Source organism: Populus trichocarpa, chromosome 7 (genome assembly GCF_000002775.5).
Source record: "Populus trichocarpa isolate Nisqually-1 chromosome 7, P.trichocarpa_v4.1, whole genome shotgun sequence".
NCBI classification, from domain to species: Eukaryota; Viridiplantae; Streptophyta; class Magnoliopsida; order Malpighiales; family Salicaceae; genus Populus; species Populus trichocarpa.
In genome coordinates this window covers 14,169,825-14,196,208 of record NC_037291.2, presented here as the reverse complement: position 1 = coordinate 14,196,208, position 26,384 = coordinate 14,169,825, and the positions used below count along the sequence as shown (strand labels likewise).

Here is a 26,384-nt window from a genome sequence, read left to right as displayed (position 1 = left end):
TCTCTTTCAGATATTAGTGCATGTAGTAAATGAATTTTCCTCTTGCTTCACCATCTTGAAGAGTTCTCAGGGAGAAATTTTTCAGACCATGTTAATTTTGATGTAAACATATGCTATTAGAGAATGATGATTTTTGAAATTTTAAGAGATGTAATTTAGCAGGTGAAATTTTAGATTTATTTTTTAAATATTATTAGTTTGAGTCTTATAAATCTTATGATTATTGAAGATTTAAATGATTATTAATTTTAAAACATATAAAATTATTTAAAATATATGTAAAGTAATCGAACATTATATTAATAAAAAAAATAAGAAAGAAGAAGAAGAAGATAGCCGGATCCTTGGCGATGAAAGTTGGGTCGAGGAACCATGGAAGAAGTTTAGGGATGAATCTGTAGTCTACATCAGACTCTGGGCACTAACTTACAGTTTCCAAAAATTCTTCATTTGGCTCTTACAGAACCTAAGGTAGCTTAACAGAACTTCTGGCGTTGCTCATGAGCCAGGGGACAAAACCCTTCTCCGCCACCATCTCCTCCTCCCTCAAAAACCCCTAATCTTCTTCAATTCCGCCATGGAAGAAGTCTGTGAAGGAAAAGACTTTTCCTTTCCATCACAAGAAGAAAATATAATATCTTTCTGGTCAGAAATCAAAGCCTTTGAAACCCAATTGGAACGCACCAAAGACCTCCCTGAATATATTTTCTATGACGGTCCACCGTTCGCCACCGGCTTACCTCACTATGGCCACATTTTAGCTGGTACAATCAAAGATATTGTGACCAGATATCAGACGATGACTGGGCATCATGTGACACGTCGTTTCGGATGGGATTGTCACGGATTACCAGTTGAAAATGAGATTGATAAGAAATTAGGGATTAAGAGAAGAGATGAGGTTTTGAAATTGGGGATTGATAAATATAATGAGGAGTGTAGAGGAATTGTTACTAGGTATGTGGAGGAATGGGAGAAAGTTGTTGTTAGAGTTGGGAGATGGATTGATTTTAAGAATGATTATAAGACTATGGACTTGAAGTTTATGGAGAGTGTTTGGTGGGTTTTTGGTAAGTTGTTTGAGAAAGGGCTTGTTTACCAGGGTTTTAAGGTGGGTTTTTGTTGCTCTGTGTTTTTGCTTTCATTTGATGGTTTCTTGTTGTGTTTTTTGGTGATTTGCTCTGTCTATATAGAGGTTTTGATGTTGGTTTTGTTTGATTATAAGATTTATTGTGGATTTTTTTATGTGGGTATTGGAGATTTTGCAAATGCAGTTATCATTTGTTTATGAAGTTTTGGTTTTACGAAATTGAAAGTAGTACCAACATAGCATCATTGTGTTATAATATAATATATGTATTGGATTTTGAGATTTTTCAAATTTATTTGTTGAAATAGGATCTCTGTCAAATAGGGCTTCTTTGTTTTTGGACAGAAAAATGTGTAATTTATCACTTGTTAAGGTTTATTAGTTTTTGGTTATGTTGGGTGAGTCCTTTCCTTAACTGGCGTGTGAATGTTTTCAGTTCACTTTAGTGGTATATATTAATTACCATATGCTGTTATTATTGTTTCTTTGCAGGTCATGCCGTACAGTACAGGTTGCAAAACTGTGCTGTCAAATTTTGAAGTTCAGCAGAATTATAAGGTTCGTGATTTCTAATTTTGTGTATTGCTTTGTGAATCAACCTACTTATGTAACTGATCTGACACTCCTGGTGTGATACAGGATGTGCCTGATCCTGAGATAATGGTGTCATTTCCAATTGTTGATGATCTGCACAACGCATCCTTTGTTGCTTGGACAACTACACCATGGACTCTTCCCAGTAATCTTGCCCTTTGTGTTAATGGGAATTTTGACTATATTAAGGTTGGTATCTTGATCTTCTTCTTGATGTTGATTATTGTGAAAAAAATAACAATGAATGACACTTCAAATATGCAGCGTGCCGTACAATTGAACATTGTTTTAGTCTGCAAATTAATTATTGTGCCTCGTATTCCTGTAATTCCAGATCCTTGGTTATATACTCTCTACTTAGTGGTTCATTTCTTTTCTAAATGCTCATTAACATGGTGAACCATTTAATCATGTTCTGTCATGGAAAGCTAGCTCACAAGTTCAAGAACAAGGCTTGTGAAAATGTGCTTAAGGTTCTTTCACATGCTCAAGGGATGTGCATGTGCATGCACATGCTCATGAAAATGTACTTTTATCTATTAGTTTTAAAGTGATGGCTGAAGTAGTAATTATCTTGATTGGGGCGTGCTTAAAGATTCTTAGATCTTTGTTTTGGCACTTGGGCGAAAACTTCAGATGTTGCATTTGGCATCATGTTTTTGCTGATTTCATTTATGTTGCTTTTCTGAATTGTTTGATGAACATGCTTGTACTTGATTTTCTGATATGCAACGTGAAACAAAATCCAGGTTCGTAACAGGTACACTGGAAAAGTGTATATTGTTGCTGAATGTAGGTTGTCTGCACTTCCTATTGAGAAGCCAAAATCAACTGCATCTGGATCTGCTGGCGATTCAAAGACTTCAAATTCTAAAATTAAGTGCGGGAAGGCTGAAAACTTAATGGATTCTTATGAATTACTGGAGAAAGTCAAGGGCAATGAGTTGGTGAACAAGAAGTGAGCCATGCTTTCATATTATGTCTTATCTTTCATCCATTTTACATGTGCTTCTAGCAGTTGACACATCACTTTAAGATGGTTGCTCCTGATTTTTTTTTCTTTAATCCTGTATGCGTGAAGAACTTTTCTTGGTAATGTTTTTAGTGATGGGATATGGTTCTTGTCATCACTTTTGTCGTTGGAATAATGTTATACATTCTACTGGATGGTAGGTATCAGTCAGTGTTAAGATTCTGAGAGAGATTATACTTTGCAGGTATGAGCCACTATTCAATTACTTCAGCGAGTTCTCGGACACGGCATTCAGAGTTGTTGCAGATGATTATGTGACTGATGACAGTGGTACTGGTATTGTTCATTGTGCTCCTGCATTTGGTGAAGAGGATTATCGTGTTTGCATTGAAAATAAAATACTCAGTAAGGTTGTTGTCATGTGCGAAACTGATGGTTTCAGTTATCTGGTTTTGAACATCCAATAAGTTCAGCTTGCTTTGATTTTTTTTTATGTTAAGCTGTCTATTGCACTTATATATGTTTCTTATGCTCTCATATCATATCATTTTATTCCCATCTTGCAGGAGAATTTGATTGTAGCTGTTGATGATGATGGCTGCTTTATTGGAAAAATTACTGATTTCAGTGGGCGCTATGTCAAGGATGCGGACAAGGATATCATTGAAGCAGTGAAGGTGAGGCTTTTGTGTTTTCCCATGGATAATGATAAGGCAACTCATTTATTCTGAAAGTGATTTCATGATGTAGATGAACACACCATACCTCTGAATGAGATTATTTGTAAAGCTACTTTGCAGTTGCTTTCAATATTTTGCTAGATATTATTCTAAATGTGGCAAATTTTGTGAAATAAGTATTGTTTTTCTGATATCAAGTCAAATGCTATGACTTAGTGGTTTTTGTTTGCCGGTCCTTCCATATTCCTATTATTTATGGGCTTCTGGTCTAATTGTTTTTCTTTACCAAAATTCGTTGTTTGATCAGGCAAAAGGCAGGCTTGTTAAATCTGGGAGCTTTATGCATTCGTATCCCTTCTGTTGGAGATCTGATACGCCTCTCATTTATAGAGCTGTTCCAAGCTGGTAAGATTATTTTTACTATAATTTCATTTCATCCCAGAGCACACTGCCACTTGGTTTTTCTGTTAATTATTTGTTTTTCCAAACAATACTTGTTGATTTGTTTTGAAGTGTTAATATGTTTTTCTTCTTCCTTTTCTTTGGAAATTCTAATCTGTGCTGATGCGTATTGGACATTAGCACTCAATGGAATTTTATGAATGTTTTTGCCTGCCATCAGAAGAAGGTTGTCCATACAAATAGACAAAAAGAAACTGTAGTTAGCTGAATGTTTGCTTGTTTCATGCTCCTTCACATTTTCTCTCCCTTAATGTATTTTCCTTATTGCGCAATATTTGGTAGCATTTGCATTCTAAGATCATTGGTTATATCTTAATGCTGCTTTGGGTTTTTTAAATCTCAGTTTTCTCACCTTACTTTTTATTTTTTATTTTCTTTTGTTGCATTTTATAATCCTTTTAGTTTTGCTTCTTTTCCATATTTCACTTTGTGCTGCATTATTTTATCACTTTTGTTATGGATCTTGTGCTTAGGCAATATCCTGCTCTTGTTATTATTTTATGTGGTGTATTATCTTCCTAATTTGTGCATTTATTCTAACAGAGCTGTGCTATTGAATTTTCGGTGTAGGTTTATTAGAGTGGAAGAATTAAAAGAGCAATTATTAGAAAACAACAAGCAAACATACTGGGTTCCTGATTACGTAAAGGTTAGAACTGTATCCCTGTACCTCTTCCTGTTTTGTTGGCTGTGTTCATCTTTTCATTATGAGATTAAATTGGAAGCTGAGATGGTTTGTCTGGTCAGATGATTTATATCTGGTGTAGAATGTTTCTACCCCTTCTTAATTATTCTGTTTTTTTCCCTTCTCATTGGAATCTAAATTCTGAGTGATGCTATATTTCTTTATATAAGCAATATTGACCAGTACAAGTTCAAAAGAATGAAGATTAATGGACTTAAAGTTGCCAACAAAAAGGAAAAAGAGATACACTATGTAGCTGAACCTCAATCATGAGTACACATATGCTGAGTTTTAATTAGGTTGGTCTGTGTCAAGGTTGACTTATGTAACAAATTAAGCGATTGATGCATGTTCTCATTCTGGTGGGAGGACTGAAATCCCTCGAGAAGTAAAAGGGAGCCAGGGTAACAGAGATCTAATTTTGAATATGGGTCTTGGGCACATTAAAAAAGAGAGCTTGTAATATCCGCTGTGAGTGCAACATCTCCTGGCTGAGCCCTCATCCCAAATTCTCAGTTTTACTTGCTAAGAAGTGAACTTGAGCAAGTGAAAAGATTCTGTATACTTGAGCCTTGTAGTGGTTGAGATGTATCCTTTGTAATTGTGATCCGAGGTTTTGCTTACCAATACTGGTGCGCTTTTACTTGCTCCCAACATGTGATAGTGCAATATTTGAATCTTGAAAATTGATGATTCAATTGGAAGCTCGTTGCTGTATATGGTCAAAGAAGGCATGGGATGAAGGAACACAGGGAAGGAAGAGTAAGAAGGAAAAGTTAACTATCATTATTAATTTGTCTGATGTGCTTCAATGAAATCAAATTGACTTATAATGTTGAAAAAAATTGCATTTCTCTGGGAATCATTTTCTTCTTCTATGTAATGATATTCACAAATGAAACTCCAAATTGATCGACCATGAGTGTTTTCATTTCCTAATATTAATGGCTGTAACAGCATCTTACTTTGAATAAATGGTTCCGAAATTGTCTGTCGTTAAGTTATTGTGCTCAATAAATCATAATAAACTGTGGTTTCATGCAATGTTGAAGTTTTGGCTTTTTTTCTTTTCTTTTTCTGGACAAATTTAACAGGAGAAACGGTTTCACAATTGGCTTGAAAATGCTAGAGACTGGGCTGTTAGCAGAAGTCGATTTTGGGTCACTCCCCTACCTGTATGGATAAGTGATGATGGTGAAGAAGTAATAGTCATGGATTCTATCGCTAAACTTGAAAAGCTTTCTGGTGTTAAGGTATGATCTCTCCTGTTGATGCAAGCTAATTCTTTTTTTTTTTTTTATTCTCCTTGGATATCTTGTGCAATGACTTATGGTTACACGTATACGCACACAAGACACATTCTTTTTGGTGCTAACTTATGGCTAAATTTTGATCACGCAGTTAGCATGATTCCATAACCTTATTAATAGTTTTCTATCACCTAGTGGTGATCATATGGCCAACATTCCTCCCACCTGTTATCTAAACATTCATGCATGCACTGGTTCTTCTATTTCTGTTGAGCTTGTGGTTGTGCTTATCCATGCTATACATTTTTGTCATCTTGCAGGTGTTTGATCTGCATCGTCACAATATTGATCACATCACGATCCCATCCAGTCGTGGTCCTGAATTTGGTGTGCTTCGACGTGTAGAGGATGTAAGCTACTGGATCTGGGTTTTTAATGGAATGTCCTATCCCCACCCCACCCCCCCACCCCTCTTGTTTTTCTGTATGACACCAGTTTGTGTTCTCAAATGAGGAACTCACCTTAACAACATTGCACCTTTAATGAAAGTACTTCCTTTGCTGGTTTCTACCCCATTGAATATGGCTTCATTTTAACTTCTATTCTTGGTTTCATAATTTCACTTTTTATATTCATTTGTCTTGCCTAAATAGGATTGCCTGCATACTTCACATATTTTTTTGTTCTCAAGGAAGCAAGGGGCAGGACTTGGGTTAATTCAGAATTGATTTTGAAAATACTATACTTGGCTTGCTTATAACTTCTATCATTTCCTTGAGAATTTTAGTCAGATTGTTCACTTGCGTCCCCTAGAAATTGGTGCATACATGCTTGCCACACTTTTTGGTTCTTAATGAAGCAGGGCTGGACTGGAACCTTAGTCTTAACTGCTACATCCTCCATTGTTTTACTGAAGAGTTTTTCATTTGACTATGCTACCATGATGTTATTTTATGTGCAATATCAAGTTTATTTTATGCATTGTTTCAGATAATCTGATTCAATGTTTTAATTTTTGCAGGTTTTTGATTGTTGGTTTGAGAGTGGGTCAATGCCTTATGCTTATATCCATTACCCGTTTGAGAATGTTGAACTTTTTGAGAAAAATTTTCCTGGGCATTTTGTGGCTGAAGGGCTAGACCAAACTCGTGGATGGTTGGTTCCATAGTTTTAAATACTTCATTGTACCTCCCATAAATGAGTCTATATTGCTGTTTTTTCAAGAAAATACATTGAGTCTGTACTGAGTACAATAGAATTGAAGTATGTAAGGAGATGCAATCTCTTCTAATTGGTGGCAATATTTCATTTATGTCAAAGAAAAGAATTTAACATGATGATGTTCTTTGGGTTCTTTTCTCTCCAAAGAAGAAAAAAACATCTTTGCAATGATTCCGGAACAATATTTTTCTTGAATGTTTCATTTATGTATTTATTTCCCTTCCCTAGATTGTATCCATTGGGATTGAGGTTTATTTTCCCCGTTAGTTACTTGTGCAACAGCGGTTATTCAAAGAACTAAGCAAGTCTAATCGTGGGTATTTGTTTTGGATTGCAGGTTCTATACTCTCATGGTGTTGTCTACAGCATTATTTGGGAAACCTGCATTTAGGAATCTCATTTGCAATGGACTTGTCCTGGCTGAGGATGGAAAGAAGATGAGTAAAAGTTTGAAAAATTATCCATCTCCAATGGATGTTATTAATGACTATGGAGCTGTAAGTTCTTTTTATAACATGTTAATCATCTTTCTCTTAAAATAAAATTGCACTCCATTTGGTTATTGTTCTAGGTGTTTTCTTTTTGACCAACAAGTTGCTTGTTCATGTTTTCTGTGGTTTTTATTAGAACTTTGTTTCTTTCATATCAAGGTTTATGTATGACTTCTGTACAGGATGCATTACGATTATACCTTATAAACTCTCCAGTTGTGCGTGCAGAGACCCTGCGTTTCAAAAAGTAAGGTGTTTTTAATGTCGTGAGTATCTCCATGAACCGTTTTTGGATTTAGGAAATTTCTTCAGTCTCTTATCTTACACAGGCTCAAATATTTTATTTTGTCTTGCTTTTGTGCTAACTTGACTCTTTTCCTAATCTATCATTTTAATTCAATCCAGGTCAAAGACGTGTTCCTTCCTTGGTACAATGCTTATCGGTTCCTTGTACAGAATGCAAAGAGGCTCGAGGTTGAAGGGCTTGCACCATTTACTCCTATTGATTCAGCAACTCTTCAAGATTCATCCAATGTGCTTGATCAGTGGATCAACTCAGCTACTCAGAGTCTTGTTCATTTTGTTCGTCAGGAAATGAATGCATACCGCCTTTACACGGTTAGCTGTTTTTAAACCATTACTTTGCTGTTAGTATATGGAGTTTTGCTGAGTGTATATAGAAATGGAACTTGAAGATAAAGAATTAACTCATCTTATGGAATATACTATAAATCTTGAATGTACATTGATATGGAATATGCTACAAAATTGAAAAGGCTCATATGGAACTTGGAGATAAAAAAAATTAACTCGTGTCATGAGCATTTATAAATATCTCTCCAAACACGTCTTTTGTAGGTGGTACCATATCTTTTGAAGTTTCTTGACAACCTTACAAATATTTATGTGCGATTCAACCGCAAAAGATTAAAGGGTCGTACTGGTGAAGAAGACTGCCGGACTGCTCTTTCAACTTTGTATAATGTATGATTTCACTTGACACTAATTTCTATAACGTGTTAGAATAGTGCTCTTAGATTATGTGCTATTACTTGTATCTTCAGTATCATGTTCTGATTATGGAAACCAAAATTGTTTGCATTCTTGTCTTGGTTAGCATAGGTGGTAGAGGTTTTAGTTGTTTCATTACCTGGTTGTGGTAGTGCCAGATTTGTGAGTGATGCTCTGCATGTGCAGAACAATTTTACATTTAAGCTAATTGTTGGTTGAAATTCTTTGGATCTAGATGTTCATCTGATTTGAAGTAGGTTTCCTCTTCTCGAGTGCACACCATCTTCCCTTCTCGAAGTTGCAGTTTCCTTTTCTACCAATATCCTCAAAGGTCATATACTTGTCTTTTCAAAGTCCACAACCTTGTTCCTGGGTACTTGATCCATTAACTATTCTTCAATCTTGGAAACTTAAGTAGTACTCTCACTAATACTTCATGGTGAACCCTATGATAAGCTTAAAATTTTTAAACATGCTTTGTCACCATTCATACCAAGAATAAAACTCAAATAAGTATTATCATTTCTGCTTTAAAAAGTTATCAGGTGCTCTGTCTTTCCCTATCAAGGATATAATCCCTTTTTTCAAGGATTACTACTGCTTTGAAGAGGTGATTAAGCATGCTTGTCTTGTTTTTACTTTGTTTTTGCTGATGCCAAGTCATAACCATAGCTTGTTCTAAAATAAGAACATCTCCCTCATTCTCGTTTATTTTTGGATTAACTTTTTTGTCCTTGCAATAGTCCTCATAAAAATTTGAAACCCTTGTGCACTCGTCACATATGGACATCAACACCTGGTGCTGCTTTAAAAGCATTTCTTTGGCTAATCTTTTAGCTATTATTGCTATTTACTGGTTATTGTGCTGCTTGATTGTCTTGATAAGAGGCCTTTGCTGAAAGTCTCATTTGCATTGAATGCTATTGGTTTTCAGGTGCTTTTAATATCATGTAAGGTAATGGCACCGTTCACACCTTTCTTTTCAGAAGGTCTGTATCAAAATTTGCGGAGAGTGTGTACTGGATCAGAGGAAAGTATTCACTACTGCAGTTTTCCTCAAGTAGAGGGAGAGGTATTTTTAATCTCTGTTGTAGGAAGCTCATTTTGTTTAATAGATTAACATTTTTAAACTTATTTATGGTTTCTAGGCTGCCAATCTTTGGTCAGTTTGAATGTCCAGACACCATCTTACCCAAATTGTGAAATTTTGTATGAATTGGGACGATCCAAGATTTATGAATTTTTAGAGAAAAAAATTCTGCCATATGATCTCACAAATATTTATTTCTGGACTTTTTAAAAAAAATTCCCACGAAACTTTGGTTAGCTTTTAAGCAGAAAGTTTGGTACATATTGACATTTAGACAATGTTCACCTTTTTTTTTTTTATTAATTCATTGTAATCTTTCTTTTGCCTTTTATCTTCTAAATGATCATCTTTTGAAATAAGTTATATTGCATCTCTGTCATTGTAGAGGGATGAACGGATTGAACAGAGTGTTGCAAGAATGATGACCATTATTGATCTTGCACGCAATATCCGTGAACGGCACAACAAGCCTCTTAAATCACCACTAAGGTGCTCCTATAAGCTCATCCCTCACTCATTGGTCCTTTTAATTATATACTTCTTCATTTACTTTTGGTTGCCTCTTCATTCTTAACCTTCTTAGTTTCGCTTTACTCTTCTTACAAACCGCAGGGAGATGATTGTTGTTCATCCTGATGTGGACTTTCTTGATGACATAGCTGGAAAACTGAAAGAGGTTTGTACTCCATTCCTAGTCGTGGAAGTGAAACTTTTAATATCTCTTTATCATTACATTATATAGCTGATAAAATAAATGTTTTTCTTTAAACTTGTATTCTCCCTGCAATCCTCAATTTCTTTGATCAAGTTCACTCTCGTGGTATTTGCTGTTATTTATATGCCCACTGCTTTATGAGTTGTGTATTCTGCTTGCATGGTAGTATGTGCTAGAGGAACTCAATGTAAGATCTCTTGTTCCGTGTAACGATACTCTGAAATATGCTTCTTTGCGCGCGGAGCCTGAGTTTAGGTATGCAAATTGTTATTTCATTTCAAAGTATTTTATACCATTATGTGCATATGATTGATGTTTGGTTATTCTTTTCCAGCGTGTTAGGTAAGCGACTTGGAAAATCTATGGGAGTTGTTGCCAAAGAAGTTAAAGCAATGTCTCAGAAAGATATTTTGGAATTTGAGAAAGCTGGAGAAGTTACCGTTGCTACACATTGTCTGAAACTCTCTGATATTAAGGTGATTCATTTCTTATTGGATTAATTTGTATTTCTATTTTATTTTGCACCCTTTTATTTGGCAAAGGAGTTATTGCCATGCAGATGAAATGGTAGTTGCTTTTGTGCTATGTGATTCTTTGATGGAAATAATCTGAGTGTGTTTCTGGGAAAGGCCTTCGTGATGTGGAACAGTTTGTCATTCAACGTACTCCAACAATTTTTATGAGATGGAGTGGTTTTTAGTTTGGTCTTGAAATTCATCACAGCTAAGCTTCAGTCCCCAGCTGGTTGGAGTTTTTAGTTTTGACTTGGTTGATTTATTTTCTTCAGAAGGATTGTTATACTAATTTACTGATTTGCACATTCTTGTGATTATGATTTTTTAGGTGGTTCGGGAATTCAAACTCCCTGATGGCTTGTCAGATAAGGAGGTTGATGCTGCTGGAGATGGTAGGAATCAGGAATGCCATTCTTTTTAATTTCTATGGAGTAGGTGTGTATGGCTGAAGTTTTTGGTGTTCATTGTTTCAGGTGATGTTTTGGTAATATTAGATTTGCGCCTGGATGAGTCGTTGTATGAGGCTGGCGTTGCTCGTGAGGTATATTTCAAATTGCTCGGATTGACGTTCAATTATGTGATTACACATTTTAACCATTGTCAAGAACAGAATTGTAGAAGTTCCACATCTCTTGTATTACCACATGAAATTTATTTCATTTGGAAAGGCTACAAAATTGCTTGTTTAAGTTATTTCATCACATATACCATTATGTATCAGTGGAATTCTTTTCCTTTTCATCATATTCTGATTTTGAAATGGAGACCCTTAAACCTCTTTATCCTCTTTATTAATCCACCTATTAAATTAAAGGAAGTTTTTCTATGGACTGACATTGGTGAAGGGATGTGTGATGCTTTATGACTTGATTGTCTGTCAATTGCAGGTTGTCAATAGAATTCAGAAATTGAGGAAAAAAGTTGGACTTGAACCTACAGATGCTGTTGAGGTTTATTTTGAATCTTTAGATGAAGATAAATCAATCTCCCAGCAGGTCTTGAATTCACAGGTAATGCTTACATATAACTTTTCTTCCTAGTTTGTTTTTCTTTTTCATAATGGCTGGAAGAATATTGTTCAATAGTTATCATTGTGTTTTGAAATTTTATTGTTTAGGGGCCCAGAATTTTTTAGCTTCTTAATATTCTCGTCCTTTTTTTACTCTCAAATGGCCAGATAATAAATTGGTGATCAGATTATGAATCTCACTGAATTTTAATCGCTATGCTGATTTTCTTTGAGTGAGTGTCAAGTTCATTATGTATCCAACATATGAAAAACTAAATCCTACTAGTGGTCTTTTTATGTTAACTGATGAAAAACTATATCCTCCTGGTAGTTTATATACAAACTGAGCACTCTGTTGCATCTGTGTGATGCTCAAGTGTTTCCAATTTCAAGTTCTTCATGATTGAAGTTGCGTATTTTATGCTCAGGAACTCTATATTAGGGATGCAATTGGTTCTCCATTGCTGTTTTCTACCTTGATGCCACCACATGCAGTAAGTTCAATGGATAACAAAAATTCTTACTTTTTGTAGTTGATTTTTTTTGCCCATACATCTAATTTAAACTTGAAATAACTTTGGAAAACATCATTACTTTGAACGTGCGTTACTCCATTGTGAAATTTCATCATGGACATATGGCTTCCAAGGTTCGAAGTTCTTTCATGAACAAGTCCGAATTAAAATGGATTTTAACTGCCGTAGCATGGACATATGGCTTCCAAGGTTAGCCGAGGCTGTTGACTTGGCTGTTACTTGCCTTGTTCCAGTATTTTGTTTAGTCTTGGGATTTAACATATGGTGGGTTGTTGCCCCTGACTTGTTTATTGAACAACCCAAAACCCTTTGCTTGCCGGACTTGGAGCTTCTTCAAAGAGCCATGTTTGCAAGTTACATCAAGTCTCTAAGTATGCTCGTGGAGGAGCAATAACCTAATTGTATTTTAAGAATGAAGAGTTTTCTCTCTTTTAAACAGAAAGGAATTTCAAGAGATTGCATGTTGGTGTTTGTTCAGAGTAGTTTCTCTCAGCCATGATTTGATGAATTAAATTGCAGGTTATACTTGGTGAGGAGAGTTTCCATGATATTTCGAAGTTGTCCTTCGCCATATATTTGGCAAGACCAGCCCTAGTGCTCAAATCTGATGCCGTTTCATTATACGGAGGTCTGTCTCTTCCTCCCTCTCTGCTAGGCATCTTTTATCTTCTCGTCCACTTCCTCTCCGCTAAGCATTTCTTCTCTGCTTATCCACTCCCCCTTTCTTACTATTGATCAATGGTTTCAGGAAACTCAAAATCTGCCCATGGTCTAGAAACATACTTGCTATCAAGGGATCATTCTAATTTGAAATCAGAATTTCAACTTGGAGATGGAAAGGTTTGCCTCTTTAACAAGACAATTTCCCATTTCCACGAATCATGGTAAAAAAGCATAAAGACTTTAGTTAGCTCCTGTTTAATGAACTTGCACATCTTTTTCCACAGATAACTGTTGATTTCATTGAAGGCCTACCTTCTGTGAACGTGGTATTGGAAGAACATGTATTCCTAACTGTTGGTGACTCCATTTTGAGAGAAAAAAGTGGGTGATATGATTCTTTTTGATAGGTTCATGTGGGATACACAATTCTTTTCAACCGATAACAGAAATTTCAGCCCCTGGTTGTTTTAATGGGGAATTGTTTTTTCATATTTCTCCATCCTGCCAAAAGTTAGAGAGATCTGGCTAGTTAGAACTTAGACAGTCACTCATTTTTGTTGAATGTAGGATCAAAACCAACATTAGTTGGTATATTTAAACTGAATTGTAAAAATTAATTAAGATAACCTCAGACCTCAGTGAACATTTGCTTGCAATAAATTGGATATTAATGTCTGCAACATTACAATTTAAGGGTTTTTTTTTTCCTTCTCATGATGACTACTACACAAGTAACCAGGACTTGATTTTAGTTCCTTGCACCATATTAATCCTACTAATAATTTTTACGAGTAATTTTCTTGCACCATATTATATTTGAAAGCAGTCATTTGTCTCCACATGTTGTTAGGAAGTGGCTTGATTTTATCATTCAGCTTTTAATATTATTTCATTCCTTCATATATTTTTTGAAATCAAAATCATCAAAACTATACTTTAAGCATTTCTTTGGAAAATCCAAAACTCTTCATTTGATTCTATGGATCTTTCAAGACAATTTATTATCACCCATGAAGATTATCGACTGATTTTTGTCACATTTTTTTTTGTTACATACTAGTCTAAGAAAAAATCTTAGTTTTTTTCTTCTTTTCTTGACATTCAAAAAATTAGTTCTATGATTGCTTTTAGGAGGTATTTGTACAGCAGGTCTCGAGTTCGAGTCAGGGCGTGCATCTCTTGTAAGAGCCTGGGACGGCCAGGGTTTTACTCGCTCACTTGGACCCACAAAGTGCTCTTTTCGAAAGGTAGGGTTTTCTCAAATAAAAAAAAATAAAAAAAAGGTATTTACAGCTGCATGAGTTGCTGCCCTCAAGAATTATTTTTTTCATTAAAAAAATCATCTAGGCCATGGGAAATTGTCGATATCAAAACCTCATGATATATCTTTTTACTCGATTCATATTCCAAATTAACTTGATTTGAATTGTCCTATAATCGACTTAAGAACCTCAAAAGCAAGTATTATGATTGACATAAACATTGTTTTGGATTAAATATAAATTTCAAGATGATATGATTTTTTATAAACTATTGAGATGAAGACATGTTAGATCAATCCAGGTTTTATGGTTTAACCTATCGAACCTGTGATTTGGGTTATGGACAAAACACCAAGTTAATTTTTTTTTTTAGATTAGTTTTTATTCAATTATATGATAAAAAACTAGTTGCTTGTAAAATCGGGGCAAGGGTGTTTTAACAGCCAAGAATACATTTTCAATTACTTTTTTGACCTAAAAACACCTAAAGACTCTAGAGACCTAAATAAACATGTTTATACCCTCAAATAACCTAAAATGTGATCTAAAAAAAAGTAACATGAAATCTAAATTTTTTTTGATGTTATATCTACATTTACAGACAAGTTGAATGTGAAAGAACATCTTAGTGAAACTTTCCTCATCAAATAGAATTCATTGGCATTAAAATTGATCATTTTGGTAGTTAAAATCGTTTCAATTGATGATTTTCTCTCTATCTTTAGAATCAAGTGATTCTCTTTTCTATTTTAAATCAAAAACCGAAAAATAAAAAAAATGATTTTTTGGATAAAATTTTTTTTTGAAAAAAAAATAAAAGGGTGGAAAATTGGTATGTTGCAAATTAAAAGGACCAAAATCAACTTTTTTAGTCAAATTTAAAACGACCATCTAGTTTCTCTATGGTTTTCAGTTGAACCCATGTCTTCTAGTTTTGCCATTGCTTAACCAAATAAAAGCAATTGGCCTTTAATTTAACTACAGAAAGCTGCAATCGATGAGGAAAAAAAATTAATGATCAAAATAAAAAACAATTTCACTGTGGGAGTTCATAATGAAACGGGAAAGATGCTGGAGGTCATACAACTACAATATTTTTCCCTCGCCTAGTTACTGTTATTTCCTTACTTTAATTTTCACCAATATCTCCAGTGGATCAAAGTATGATCATAGTTTTTTTTTTTTTTTGGAATTGGATTGAAACCTTCATTCCATACATTTAACTTCAATAGCAACCGGACTAAAACTGCAATGTTCATGCCTTCACACAATTTTCTTGAACAGTTTTTTTTTTTTTTTTTTTTTTCCGGAAAAGATAATAGAAGGGCTAAAACTTGAAAAAGAAGTACTTAATTTGATGCATTCATCTCACAATTTTTTTTTTTTTCATGAAACTCTCCCGATTCACGTGTAATCACATAAGATCAACTATTCTAAACTCTTTGCAGTGTGTGTGTGTCGCTGAGCTTTGTACTGTTGTCCACTCCTTTTCTTTGATGTTCAATTTTTTCCCTTCATTTTCTTTTCAACAGATTGGCAATTTTCCACTTCAATGAAAGATGTAGACACTTGAAGTTGGAAAACAAAAAAAGAAGCAAAATCGGATATTCACAACAGATCATTCTAGTCCAGATATAAACACAACATGGCAATAATACTGCAACGAAGTAAAAAGTTGCAGCACCTTGCTATGCATTCTTGATGTTACCATAATAGATTGCTGCAAAATACTAACACGTGCGCTTTTGCTAGGTTCTTTGAACCCATCTAGTGCAGTTCAAATTTGTTACACGCCATAGGCGCAGGGGCGGAAGGAAGGGGGGCAAGCAGGGGCCCGGGCCCCCCCTAAAATATTCCGCCCCTGTAATATATATATAAAAGATTCATACTCCTCTTTAAGTCTCTCAAATCCTGTGACTTCAACACGCATTACAGATAACAGCGTTACCCGACGACTCAAAGCATCTGCAGCCTTATTCTCTATTCCAGATTTATGTTTCAAAACAAATGAGTATGCTTGCAAATATTCAACCCAATGACCATGCCTATGATTAAGCTTCTTTTAGGAGTTAAGATAGCGGAGGGCTTCATGGTCGGAGTAAAGAACAAACTCCTGTGGTAACAAGTAATGGCGCCAATAACGCAAGGCCTGAACCACCGCATAAAACTCCTTATCATAAGTTGAGTACTTTTGTTTTGCCTCATTAAGTTTCTCACTAAAGTAGGCTACAGGGTGTCGTTCCTGACTAAGTAGTCCACCTATACCGACTCCCGAAGTATCACATTCTACTTCAAACACTTTAGTAAAATAGGTAGCCGCATTACTGGGGCCTCCGTCATTTTCTTCTTAACCTCCTCAAATGCCCTATTATCTCCTTTACTCCACTTAAACTCACCTTGTTTCAAACAATCTGTAATAGGCGACATGATGGTGCTAAATCCCTTAATAAAACGACGATAGAAAGTCGCAAGCCCATGAAAACTACGAACCTCATGAATAGTCTTAGGTTCAGGCCAATCTACTATCGCTTGGACTTTCTGGGGGTCAGCAGAGACTCCTTTCCATGACACTATAAACCCTAAAAAGACCACTTGATCTGTAAAGAAGGAACACTTTTTGACATTTGCAAACAAACTTGCCTTTCTTAGGGTGGTACAAACTTGAATGAGATGATCGAAATGCTCTTCCTTGGTTTTGCTATAAATAAGAATATCATCAAAGTATACCACTAAGAACTTTCCCATAAATGGCCGAAGCACTTGTGTCATTACTCTCATAAAAGTGCTTGGTGCATTGGAAAGGCCAAAAGGCATGACTAGCCATTCATATAAACCATCCTTAGTCTTAAATGTTGTTTTCCACTCATCTCCTGGACGGATCCTAATCTGATGATATCCACTCTTCAAGTCAATCTTAGAGAAGATCTGGGCTCCTGCCATCATATCTAGCATGTCATCCAATCGAGGAATTGGAAAACGATACTTGATTGTAATTCTATTGATGGCTCGACTGTCGACACACATTCTCCATGATCCATCTTTCTTGGGTGTTAACAGTGCAGGTACTGCACAAGGGCTCAAACTCTCTCGTATAAATCCCTTTTGTAACAACTCACATACTTGCCTTTGCAATTCAGCATGTTCACTCGGGTTCATCCTATAGTGAGGCAAGTTTGGTAATGTAGCCCCAGGGACAAAATCTATGACGTGTTGAACATCACGCATAAGGGGTAAAGCATCAGGTAGTTCAGAAGGGAAAACATCTAGAAATTCTCTCAACACTTCTCTTACCTCTTCAGGTGGCTCCTCTAAAAAGTCTTCTACAATCTCCTTAGTCACTACAGCAAACACAACAAACTCCTCACAAATCTCCTTATCAAACTCCTTAGGACTTATTATGTTAAGCCCTCCATCTTTCACTTTACTCTTCTTCTGACTATTATCATTAGACCTTGGGGGTAATCCAATAAGTTGGATTTTTTTACCTTGAAAAGTGAATGAACAAGAATTTGATCGTCCAAAGATTGTAACGTCCAAATCATATAACTAAGGCCTACCCAAAATGACGTGCCCTACATCCATGGGAATGACATCACACCAAATTTCATCATGATAGTCAAAAATCTTAATGGGAAAAAGACATCTCTCTTTGACCGCTATGGATGTATCATTAACCCAAGACACATTATAGGGTTTAGGGTGTGGAACAGACTTTAGGCCTAAGCGGGATACACTACCCGAGGAAACGGCATTGATACAACTACCACTGTCTATGATGATCTTACACCCTTTATCTCCACATTTAATGTAAGTGTAAAAAATAGCAGTCCTTCTCCAATCCTCAGTTCCTTTAGGTTGTGTTAAAGCACATCTAACCACACCTAACCTAGTTGTCTTGATTTGAGTGGATATAGACCTAACACATCCTAGCAAGTTAGACTCATCATCCTCATCATTTAGATCTTGAAAATCATCGGGATTGGGTTCATATACCTTATCATCACAATTATCTTCTTCATCCATATCCTCTTGCCCCTTGATGAACAAAGCCTTAGTAGGGCAGCTAGAGGAGATATGACCAAAACCCTGACACTTAAAACACTGAATTCTTGAAGTTTTAGGTGCTTCATGAAAACTACCCTTACCATTGTCTTCTCTAGGTATCTGGGAAATCAAAGGATTGGGTTTACGAGGTGGGGCACCTAATATGGAGTTATTACTACCAGGTTGAGATCTAGAAGGGGTATTACGAGTGTCCTGACGTCTTGTTCACTGGCTTTTTGTGACCAAGTCATAATTTTGTACCAGGGTATAAGCTTCATCAAGGGTGGAAACACCCCTAAGCACAACCTCTCTTTTAAGGTCATCGTTTAAGCCTTTTCGAAATCTACTTAGGGTCATCACTTCATCCTCCCTAATTGCACACCTCATCCTATACTCATCAAATTGTGCCACATATTCATTGGCAGACTTGCCTCCTTGCCTCAAGTTATTCCACTGGTCCAAAAGATTTCCTCTATAAGAACGAGGCAAGTACTTTTCTTCTAACTTAGTCTTCATTTCAATCCAGTCAGTAATAGGGGGTTGACCTCTCCTAATCAAAGACTCTTCTACACTTTCCCAATAGAGCTGAGCGGTTCCACTAAGTTTCATCTTTGCAAATCTTACCCTTCTATTCTCAGATAGATTATACCAGCCAAAGAATTGATCCATGTCACGGATCCATCTATCAAAAATCCACGGGTCAAGTTGACCCTCAAAAGTTGGGGCTTCTACCTTGATATGCCTTATGACTCGCTCGTCAAGGTCATCATAGTCGTGATGGCCCTGATTGCGGTTATATTGACGGTTCCTAGGATGAACTGGTCTTTGACGGTAATCATTGGAACGCTCACTATCATGAGGGTCATCAAAGTCATTGTGACCCTGGTGTTGGTTATGGTGGCGGTTCCTACGAGGAACTGGTCTTTGAGGATTCCTATGGTTGTCACTAGAATGCTCACTCTCACTAGACTGTCTTATTTGCAAAGTTTCTATGAACTCCATCCTCCCAAAAAGGTTGTTCATTTGATTGGACATGTTGCTTATTTCCGTTCGCATAAGTTGTAATTGTTCTTGAATATCTCTAAGAACATTACTAGAATTCGGGTCCATGGTAGCTATAACTTCTAGATTGTGTACTAGACGACCACTACGTAAATGCATGCAAAAACTAATTCTGAGACTGAGATCACAAAATAACACTTGCAAGTAAAACGCAAAATAAAATTATAGCTAATAAAAAAATAAAGAAAAATAAAATAAAAATAAAGAAAAATAAATTTTTTTTTAATTTTTTTTTTTTTATCTTGGAGACTAAGTAATGACAGATTAAACCAAGAAAATACGCAAGCAAGCAATGTAAGTCCTCTAAATGCACACAAGTAATCCAAACACAATGTTTTAGTTTTCCCACTAATTTAACCAAGCTCCACAATTAATTAAGAGGATCAGATCTTCAATGCTAAACAAGCTCAAAATTAAGGTAATTCAATGTAAGGCGGGCTATGTAATTTAGTTATGGGCAAGCATAAAAAAAATAATATTAATGCTAAATCTTGGTTAACAAGTGTAAAAGCATACCAGGAACGATGATATTCAATGAGTAAAAGAATTTCTGACCAGGTGATGTGGCAGTGAGGATGACGTGGCAGAATCTGCTGACGTGGCTGCTGACACAGATGTTGTCTCGCGTGGTGACGTGTCGATGACGTGGCTGATGACGCAAATACTTATGCTGACGTGGCAGGTTATGTGGCGCTGACGTGGTGGGGTTAATTATTTTTGGGAGCCTCTGTTTCTGTCTTCCCTACCTCCTGTGGTCTGTTGCCGCTGCTGTCGGCGATGGTGCACGAAGCGGGGCTTCGTGATTCTGCTTGGAGCCGGCGGTGCGAGGGAAGAGGCGGTGGTGTCGCTGCTGGACGGGGCCTGTTGATCCGGTGTCGCTGCTGAAGGTGAGGGCACTGTGGATGGTGGTGTTGCGGCTGGTGTTGCTGCTAGGGTGCGGCTGATGGCGCTGATGGTTAGCAAATTTGGAACCGAAGACAAAGAGCTGCTGTGGCGGCGGCGCTGCGGGTTGTTGAAGGCAGTGAATCGGCGTGGACTTGTGACCGTTGTCTGTGATCGTTGGCTGTGATCGGCGTTGATGTAGAATGGCCGATCGTTCTGTGGAACTGATGTGAAGGTCTTCTTGGTGGCGGGTCTGCCGTTGTGATTGCTTGAGGCGCCGCTGCTGAGGATCGACGATGAACAATTTTTTTTTTTTGTAATCAGAACAGTATGCTTTTTTTTTCTTTCTTTTTTTTTTTTTTTTTTTTTAAATCAATCTAGGATTAAACATAAACATGTGGATCGTTTAATTGTAAGAACAATTAAAAGCCATGCTCTGATACCAAATTTGATGCGGAACAATAAATAAATAAATTAAAGCAAGAACAGAAAGAAGCTTTAGAAAAGAAAGAAGCTGAAGAAGAGAAGAAAGTGGGATTGGAGATATGCAAAGTCTGCAATTTTCATTAATCATCAAAAACTGTCTCTCAAAATGACAGAAGAACATATAAATAGTAAACCCTAAAACATCCCGCTATTGGGCTCGGCCCATCAAATCAAACTGTTTAACATAAATAATAAAATAACAATGAGCAGGCCCAAATGGGCTAAATAAATAAAATAACAATGAAATGGGCCCAAATGGGCTTAGTCTCCCAACCAAAGCGTGACAGGCTGGGCCATCCTACGTCGTCTCCGTCCATATACTCGTGTAGTTTGTGGTGTGGGTCTGGTGTCCCCACCAATAGGCGCAGGGGCGGAAGGAAGGGGGGCAAGCAGGGGCCCGGCCCCCCCCTAAAATATTCCGCCCCTGTAATATATATATATATATATTTTTAGGAAATTAAGTGTGGAGGAGGTTTTTTATTCTACAAATGTGAGTTTTCTTACTTTAATTAAGTGTGATTTTTTAATTTGATTTTTTAAAAATTAATTTACGTAACCCTAATATAAATCCTGTAAATATAAAATCATTACTTTGCACAATAAATTCTGCAGCCGGTCAAAAACAAAAATATAAATATAAATCATAAGTAAAATTTTTCAACGGAAAGATTGAAGCAGAGCCATCAATTAATTTATTTTTCATCAAACAAAACAAGATAACTTAAATTTAAAATCTATTTTTATTTTGTTTTGAGAAGTTTGTTAATAATTTGATGAGTTTTTTTTTTTTATAATTCTACCATTTTTGCTTCATTTTTTTTCTCAGATCTGCTAATTTTACCAATTGTTTTTTGAATTCTTGTTATAGTGCTTTTTTTTAATTAATTAAATATATTTTATTGGTTTGTTTTGATTATACTTTGATTTTTTTTATATTTTGTTTTTAGTAGAATCACCAAAATTATCAATTTTTTCTCACGATATATGTTTTGATTTTAGGTTGAACCATGAACAAAATAAGAAGAATTTGATTTTTTTTTCAAAAAAAATATTGATAACTCGCAACCTAGTGAACCAACTCCAATGTGTAATGTTAAAGTTATGGTTGAGCAATTCCAATGAGCCTCAGTTTACAAAGAACCCGCATTGATTAGTGAGAATAATTCTTTATTATTTTTTGCTTTATTTCAAAGTTTATCGAACATAAATAATGCTTCGTTTTAGCTAATGTTTCTTATATACTTTGTATGTTTATATTTGATAGATATAAAGACCAACAACATTAAAGTGATGAATATATTATGAAGATGAAATTAATTTCATTGCTTTGACTCAATTTGGTATTTTTTCGAACCTTTTACCTTATACAAAGATCATTATATGTTTATAGTAAATTATTTGAATAAAACTAAATTATACAGATTTTTTTTACAACTCATGTACAATAAAGTAAAATAAATATTATATTTTATTATATTAATTATGACCCCATAACAAATAATTCTAGCTCCGCTAGGAGCATAGGCATAGGCGAGCAGATTTTCATTGAAGGTAAAAAGAACCTAGATGAAATTTAGATACAAACTCTGTTCGAACAAGTGATTTCAACCTGAACTACTAGAAACTGCTTCCTGACAACGCTCTGCTTCACAAGCACAAGCCTTCTCTTCATCGGCAGAGAAGCTGGGTGCTTTTGGAATCAAACCGAGAACCTTGAACATAAGTTGATCTGCATCATAATCATTGTTGGGGGTTGTCAGTAGCTTCTCGCCAGTGAAGATGGAATTTGCACCAGCAAGAAAGCACAGAGCCTGCTCGGCCATTGAGAAACTCACTCTCCCAGCTGATAATCTGACCATTGCTTTTGGCATAACTATACGTGCAGAGCCAATCATTCTAATCATCTCCCATATTTCAACTGGCTGAATGAGGAGGTAGAAACATGAAATCTGTTAAGCTTCAAAGCAACTGATACTAAATTTGGAAGGACAAATCTCATAATGCAAATGTGACAAGCAACTAATTTACAGTGCAATACTTGTAACATAAGTGTCATAAACAAAGAATAAGTCAGTGATGCCTCTTTATTAATATCTGGGTAAATAAATGGTAATATAATTGTCCTGTCTTCCAGTAAAATGAATTTCAGATATACTGTATTTAACAAGACACATCCCATGGCCATTACTATTTGACAGCATTTTTGGTTGAAATGCATGACATTCCCATAAACCACATGCATGGCCAAACAATCTTCCACAAAAGATTTGGCTCTCACTCACCATCCTTCTCTTTCCCGCAATCCAGCCACTCAAATGGCCCCACTAAACCCCATCTTTATCCGTTATTGTAAATATGCACCTTCACTTAAAAAGTCACAGCTATGTGGGGCTACAATCACTTCTAGTGATACCATCTAGATATTTCAGGCCATAATATAAACTAAATGAATAAATAGAATATGATCAAGTAATCAGATATTAATCCATGACTCTTGTTAATACTCTATGGATATAAAAAGTGGCTGTAGGACAAGGAGAATATTGTGAGACCAAGAATTAAATCATGGCCAGCTTGAGAATGATTGGTAAAATATACCAAAATGTGTTTCAATAAGCAAAGGAGCTACAACAAAGTAAAAGAGTCTATGCTATGGCATGGTTACGAAAGCTGATGCACTATCGTTATCACACTTTGCTGAATAGAGAAGACAACAGAGCAAGTGTGATTCTTACTAGAGTTTCTCAATAAGTTAAGTTAATATTATTGGTTTCACATTTTACAACTAAAGCAGCAATCAGTTCAAAACGTAACAAAATGTTTCTACTCAGGCACAGCCACCACCACCACCATTCATCATCACCACAAAAGCAACCATACTCAACTTGTATCAGACACGAATAGAATTACCTTTTGTTCTTGTAGAGGGGTGCCTTTCACTGCAACCAATGCATTGATTGGAACACTCTCTGGGTGTGTAGGGAGGGTTGCCAATGTATGCAATAAACCAACTCGGTCTTCCTCTGCTTCTCCAAGCCCTATTATGCCCCCTATTATCAGAAAAATAGCCAGTTTCCATGATAAGAATTCAACTTTGCCATGACAAAAGAAATTAATGTCTGAAATTTAAACAGAATGTGTGGCGGTTGCAATTATTGCCCAGCTCCATTGTTTAATGCAAGGATTCACTCTGAAGTCAAGAAGTTATAAAATTTCCATAAAAAAGCATCCTAAATTGGACCAAATTCCCAATTTTCCTCTAACCATATATCAAGTTAAGCTTGTATTGAGATACAGCTGAAAGACATAAGATGGCACAAATGAAGAGCAAAAAAGACCAACTAAACTATGTGCTTTATGCTCAAATTGCAATTATTGCATATCTCCATTGTTAACTCCAAGGAAATCAATCAATTTAAAATATTCCCATTTCTTTTTCTTTGCAGTGGACTTTGTTTTTCAAAATCTACTTAAGAAGGATGCAAGAAAGTTGACCTGAGCAGACACTAATTCCTGCTTCACGGACATGTTCAAGGGTTTCCAAGCGTTCGTCATAGGATCTTGTAGTGATGATGTTTGGGTAATATTCTCTTGAGGTATCAAGATTATGGTTATAAGCTGTAAGACCAGCCTTCTTCAGTTCTGCAGCCTGCTGCTTCTCAAGCATGCCCAAGGTACAGCAAACCTCCATGCCCATACCCCTGATAGGCATCAGACATTTCAATCACAGACTAAGCATTAGAGAAAAAAAAGGAGCTAATGCAGCATTTTGCATGACATGGCTACTTAAAATGCATGAGCTAGCATATAAGCCTTCATTTTAAAAAGCTCAAGGTGTAGAAATTTCTCCAGTTCTCTCTCTTGGCAGCTCACTTCAGTAGAAACACAGCTAGGGAATAACCTTTTTGCACTGTAATAGTGTGTGCAGTGTGAAAATCTGTTTTCTAACTTAAGAAAAATGCTTGTTTTCATATATATTTCTTCCGTCAAGTAAATGATGTGCTCATTACCTGATTTCTTTCACATAATCTAAAATCTGGTTAAAGTTGGTCTTCCTTCCTATCGTATCTCTCCAAGCAGCACCCATGCAAAAACGTGTGCTACCAGCCTCTTTTGCCTGCAAAAGCATACAGAAGGTTCCAAATCATACAGAAGAAGAAAAGGACACCATGCTACACTAAACATGAAACTGATCAGATAAAACTTCATTACCACCTGATACAGGCACCAAACAAGAAGTTGTACCAAGAACATGAGAATTCATTCTTGAGGTGTAATCTTCCTTTTTCAGCTACTTTGCTAAGTGAAGTTCTGGGATATTCATGAAACTTTTGCTAAACCCTAAAGCTAACTGAATAACCAACAAATTTGCTATCGAGCTATAAATGTTCCAAAAATCTAGTACATATACGTTACTGACAATTTTTCAATTCTTGTACCCAAATTAACAAAAACAAAACAATATACATGATCTAAAAACAATGTTAATCAGGATACATGCAAGTTAAATCAATCAATTAAGACATCACATTAAGAAAGCCATCTAAATGAGTGCAGATTTTCTTTGACAAAATTGATAAGGTAACCGAACCACATAATAATTAAAATCAGAAACAAAGCATAAACTTTTTTTAGCACAGATTCCATCAGCACAGAAAGTGTTTGATTGCTTAAGATTCTTGTGAACCAAAATACCATAAATCAAAAGACTTAAAGAAGATAAAAAGACATACCCTTTTAGCAGCCTCGATAACAGTTTCTTTAGTCATGAGCCTCTGAGCCTTGAGTCCAGTATTATACCTTGAAGATTGAGGACAATAAGAACAATCCTCACTACACCCACCAGTCTTTATAGAAAGCAAAGTACATTGCTGAACTTCTCTAAAATTATGAGCATATCTATGAACTTGAGCCTAACAAAACAAAACAACACAAAACATTAACCCCGGCATAAAAAAACCCTTTTCCCTGCATTACTAAGTAAAAAGAACTAACCCCATGAAAGAGGAGATCAAGAAGAGGAGAGTCATAAACTTCCTTGATTTCTTGACGTGTCCAATCATTCCTGGGACCATCTTTGATAGTTTTTTCCGCTTGAATTGCTGCAGCTGATGACGATGAATAACATAACGAGGAGAGAGTGACAGAACTCAGTCTTAGTTGTGATCTAAAGGTTGATCTAATTGACAGCATTGTCTTTCGTTTTGTGTTATGGGGGTTGTTTTTCCTTTCGTTAAAAACGAGGAGAAAACTGGAGTGAAGAGAAAGAGGTTTTACTTTTAGATGTTAGAAAGGAATGGACAACAGCAGTAGAAGCAGCCAGCAAGAAGAGTTAGATGGAGAGAAGGCAAACCACCTAACCCCCAACTGCTCTAGTTTGGTTTTACTTCTTCGATGGGGACCTGTTTTGCATATGACAGCAACCAGCTTTTATATATATATATATATATAAACTTATTTCCAGTTTATTTTTGTATTTAAAAATATTTTATTTTTTAAAAAATATTTTATATTTTAATATTAAAAATAAAAAAATATTATTTTAATATATTTTCAAGTAAAAAACAATTTAAAAAACAATATTATTATAATAAATGTTATTTAAGTGATAAAAATTCAATTGAAATTTTTTTTATTTAAATTTAAATTTAAATTCAAACTAG

General features: G+C 35.7%; 2 protein-coding genes across 3 annotated transcripts; one reads left to right on the top strand and one right to left on the bottom strand.

Moving 5' to 3' along the window:
• The first annotated feature begins 336 nt into the window (after window positions 1–336).
• On the top strand, window positions 337–13,678 carry LOC7469599 (isoleucine--tRNA ligase, cytoplasmic). The gene is given in 27 exon segments (XM_024605733.2): window positions 337–1,111; window positions 1,583–1,648; window positions 1,730–1,873; window positions 2,434–2,642; window positions 2,902–3,067; window positions 3,224–3,334; window positions 3,645–3,742; window positions 4,370–4,448; window positions 5,579–5,737; window positions 6,055–6,144; window positions 6,756–6,889; window positions 7,293–7,452; window positions 7,629–7,712; window positions 7,852–8,064; window positions 8,305–8,430; window positions 9,392–9,529; window positions 9,933–10,036; window positions 10,160–10,223; window positions 10,429–10,517; window positions 10,597–10,738; window positions 11,106–11,169; window positions 11,251–11,318; window positions 11,665–11,787; window positions 12,215–12,280; window positions 12,842–12,950; window positions 13,071–13,162; window positions 13,270–13,678. Coding segments are annotated over 27 exon segments (3,537 nt in total). The 5' UTR covers window positions 337–577; the 3' UTR covers window positions 13,375–13,678.
• A 2,204-nt stretch (window positions 13,679–15,882) lies between these two features.
• On the bottom strand, window positions 15,883–26,130 carry LOC7491770 (biotin synthase, mitochondrial). 2 transcript variants are annotated; one of them, XR_008059739.1, is made up of 7 exons: window positions 25,717–26,130; window positions 25,455–25,634; window positions 24,732–24,838; window positions 24,217–24,422; window positions 23,632–23,771; window positions 22,252–22,643; window positions 15,883–16,046 (listed from the first exon to the last, which is right to left on the bottom strand). XR_008059739.1 is itself a non-coding variant. In XM_002310409.4 (6 exons), exons 1-6 carry the CDS (start codon window positions 25,912–25,914, stop codon window positions 22,326–22,328), a joined length of 1,149 nt encoding a protein of 382 aa, XP_002310445.2. In that variant the 5' UTR covers window positions 25,915–26,130; the 3' UTR covers window positions 22,167–22,325. The 2 variants fall into 2 exon arrangements, 1 of the variants encoding a protein (XP_002310445.2); XM_002310409.4 differs by lacking the exon at window positions 15,883–16,046 and having other exon boundaries at window positions 22,167–22,643.
• Window positions 26,131–26,384: the final 254 nt, after the last annotated feature.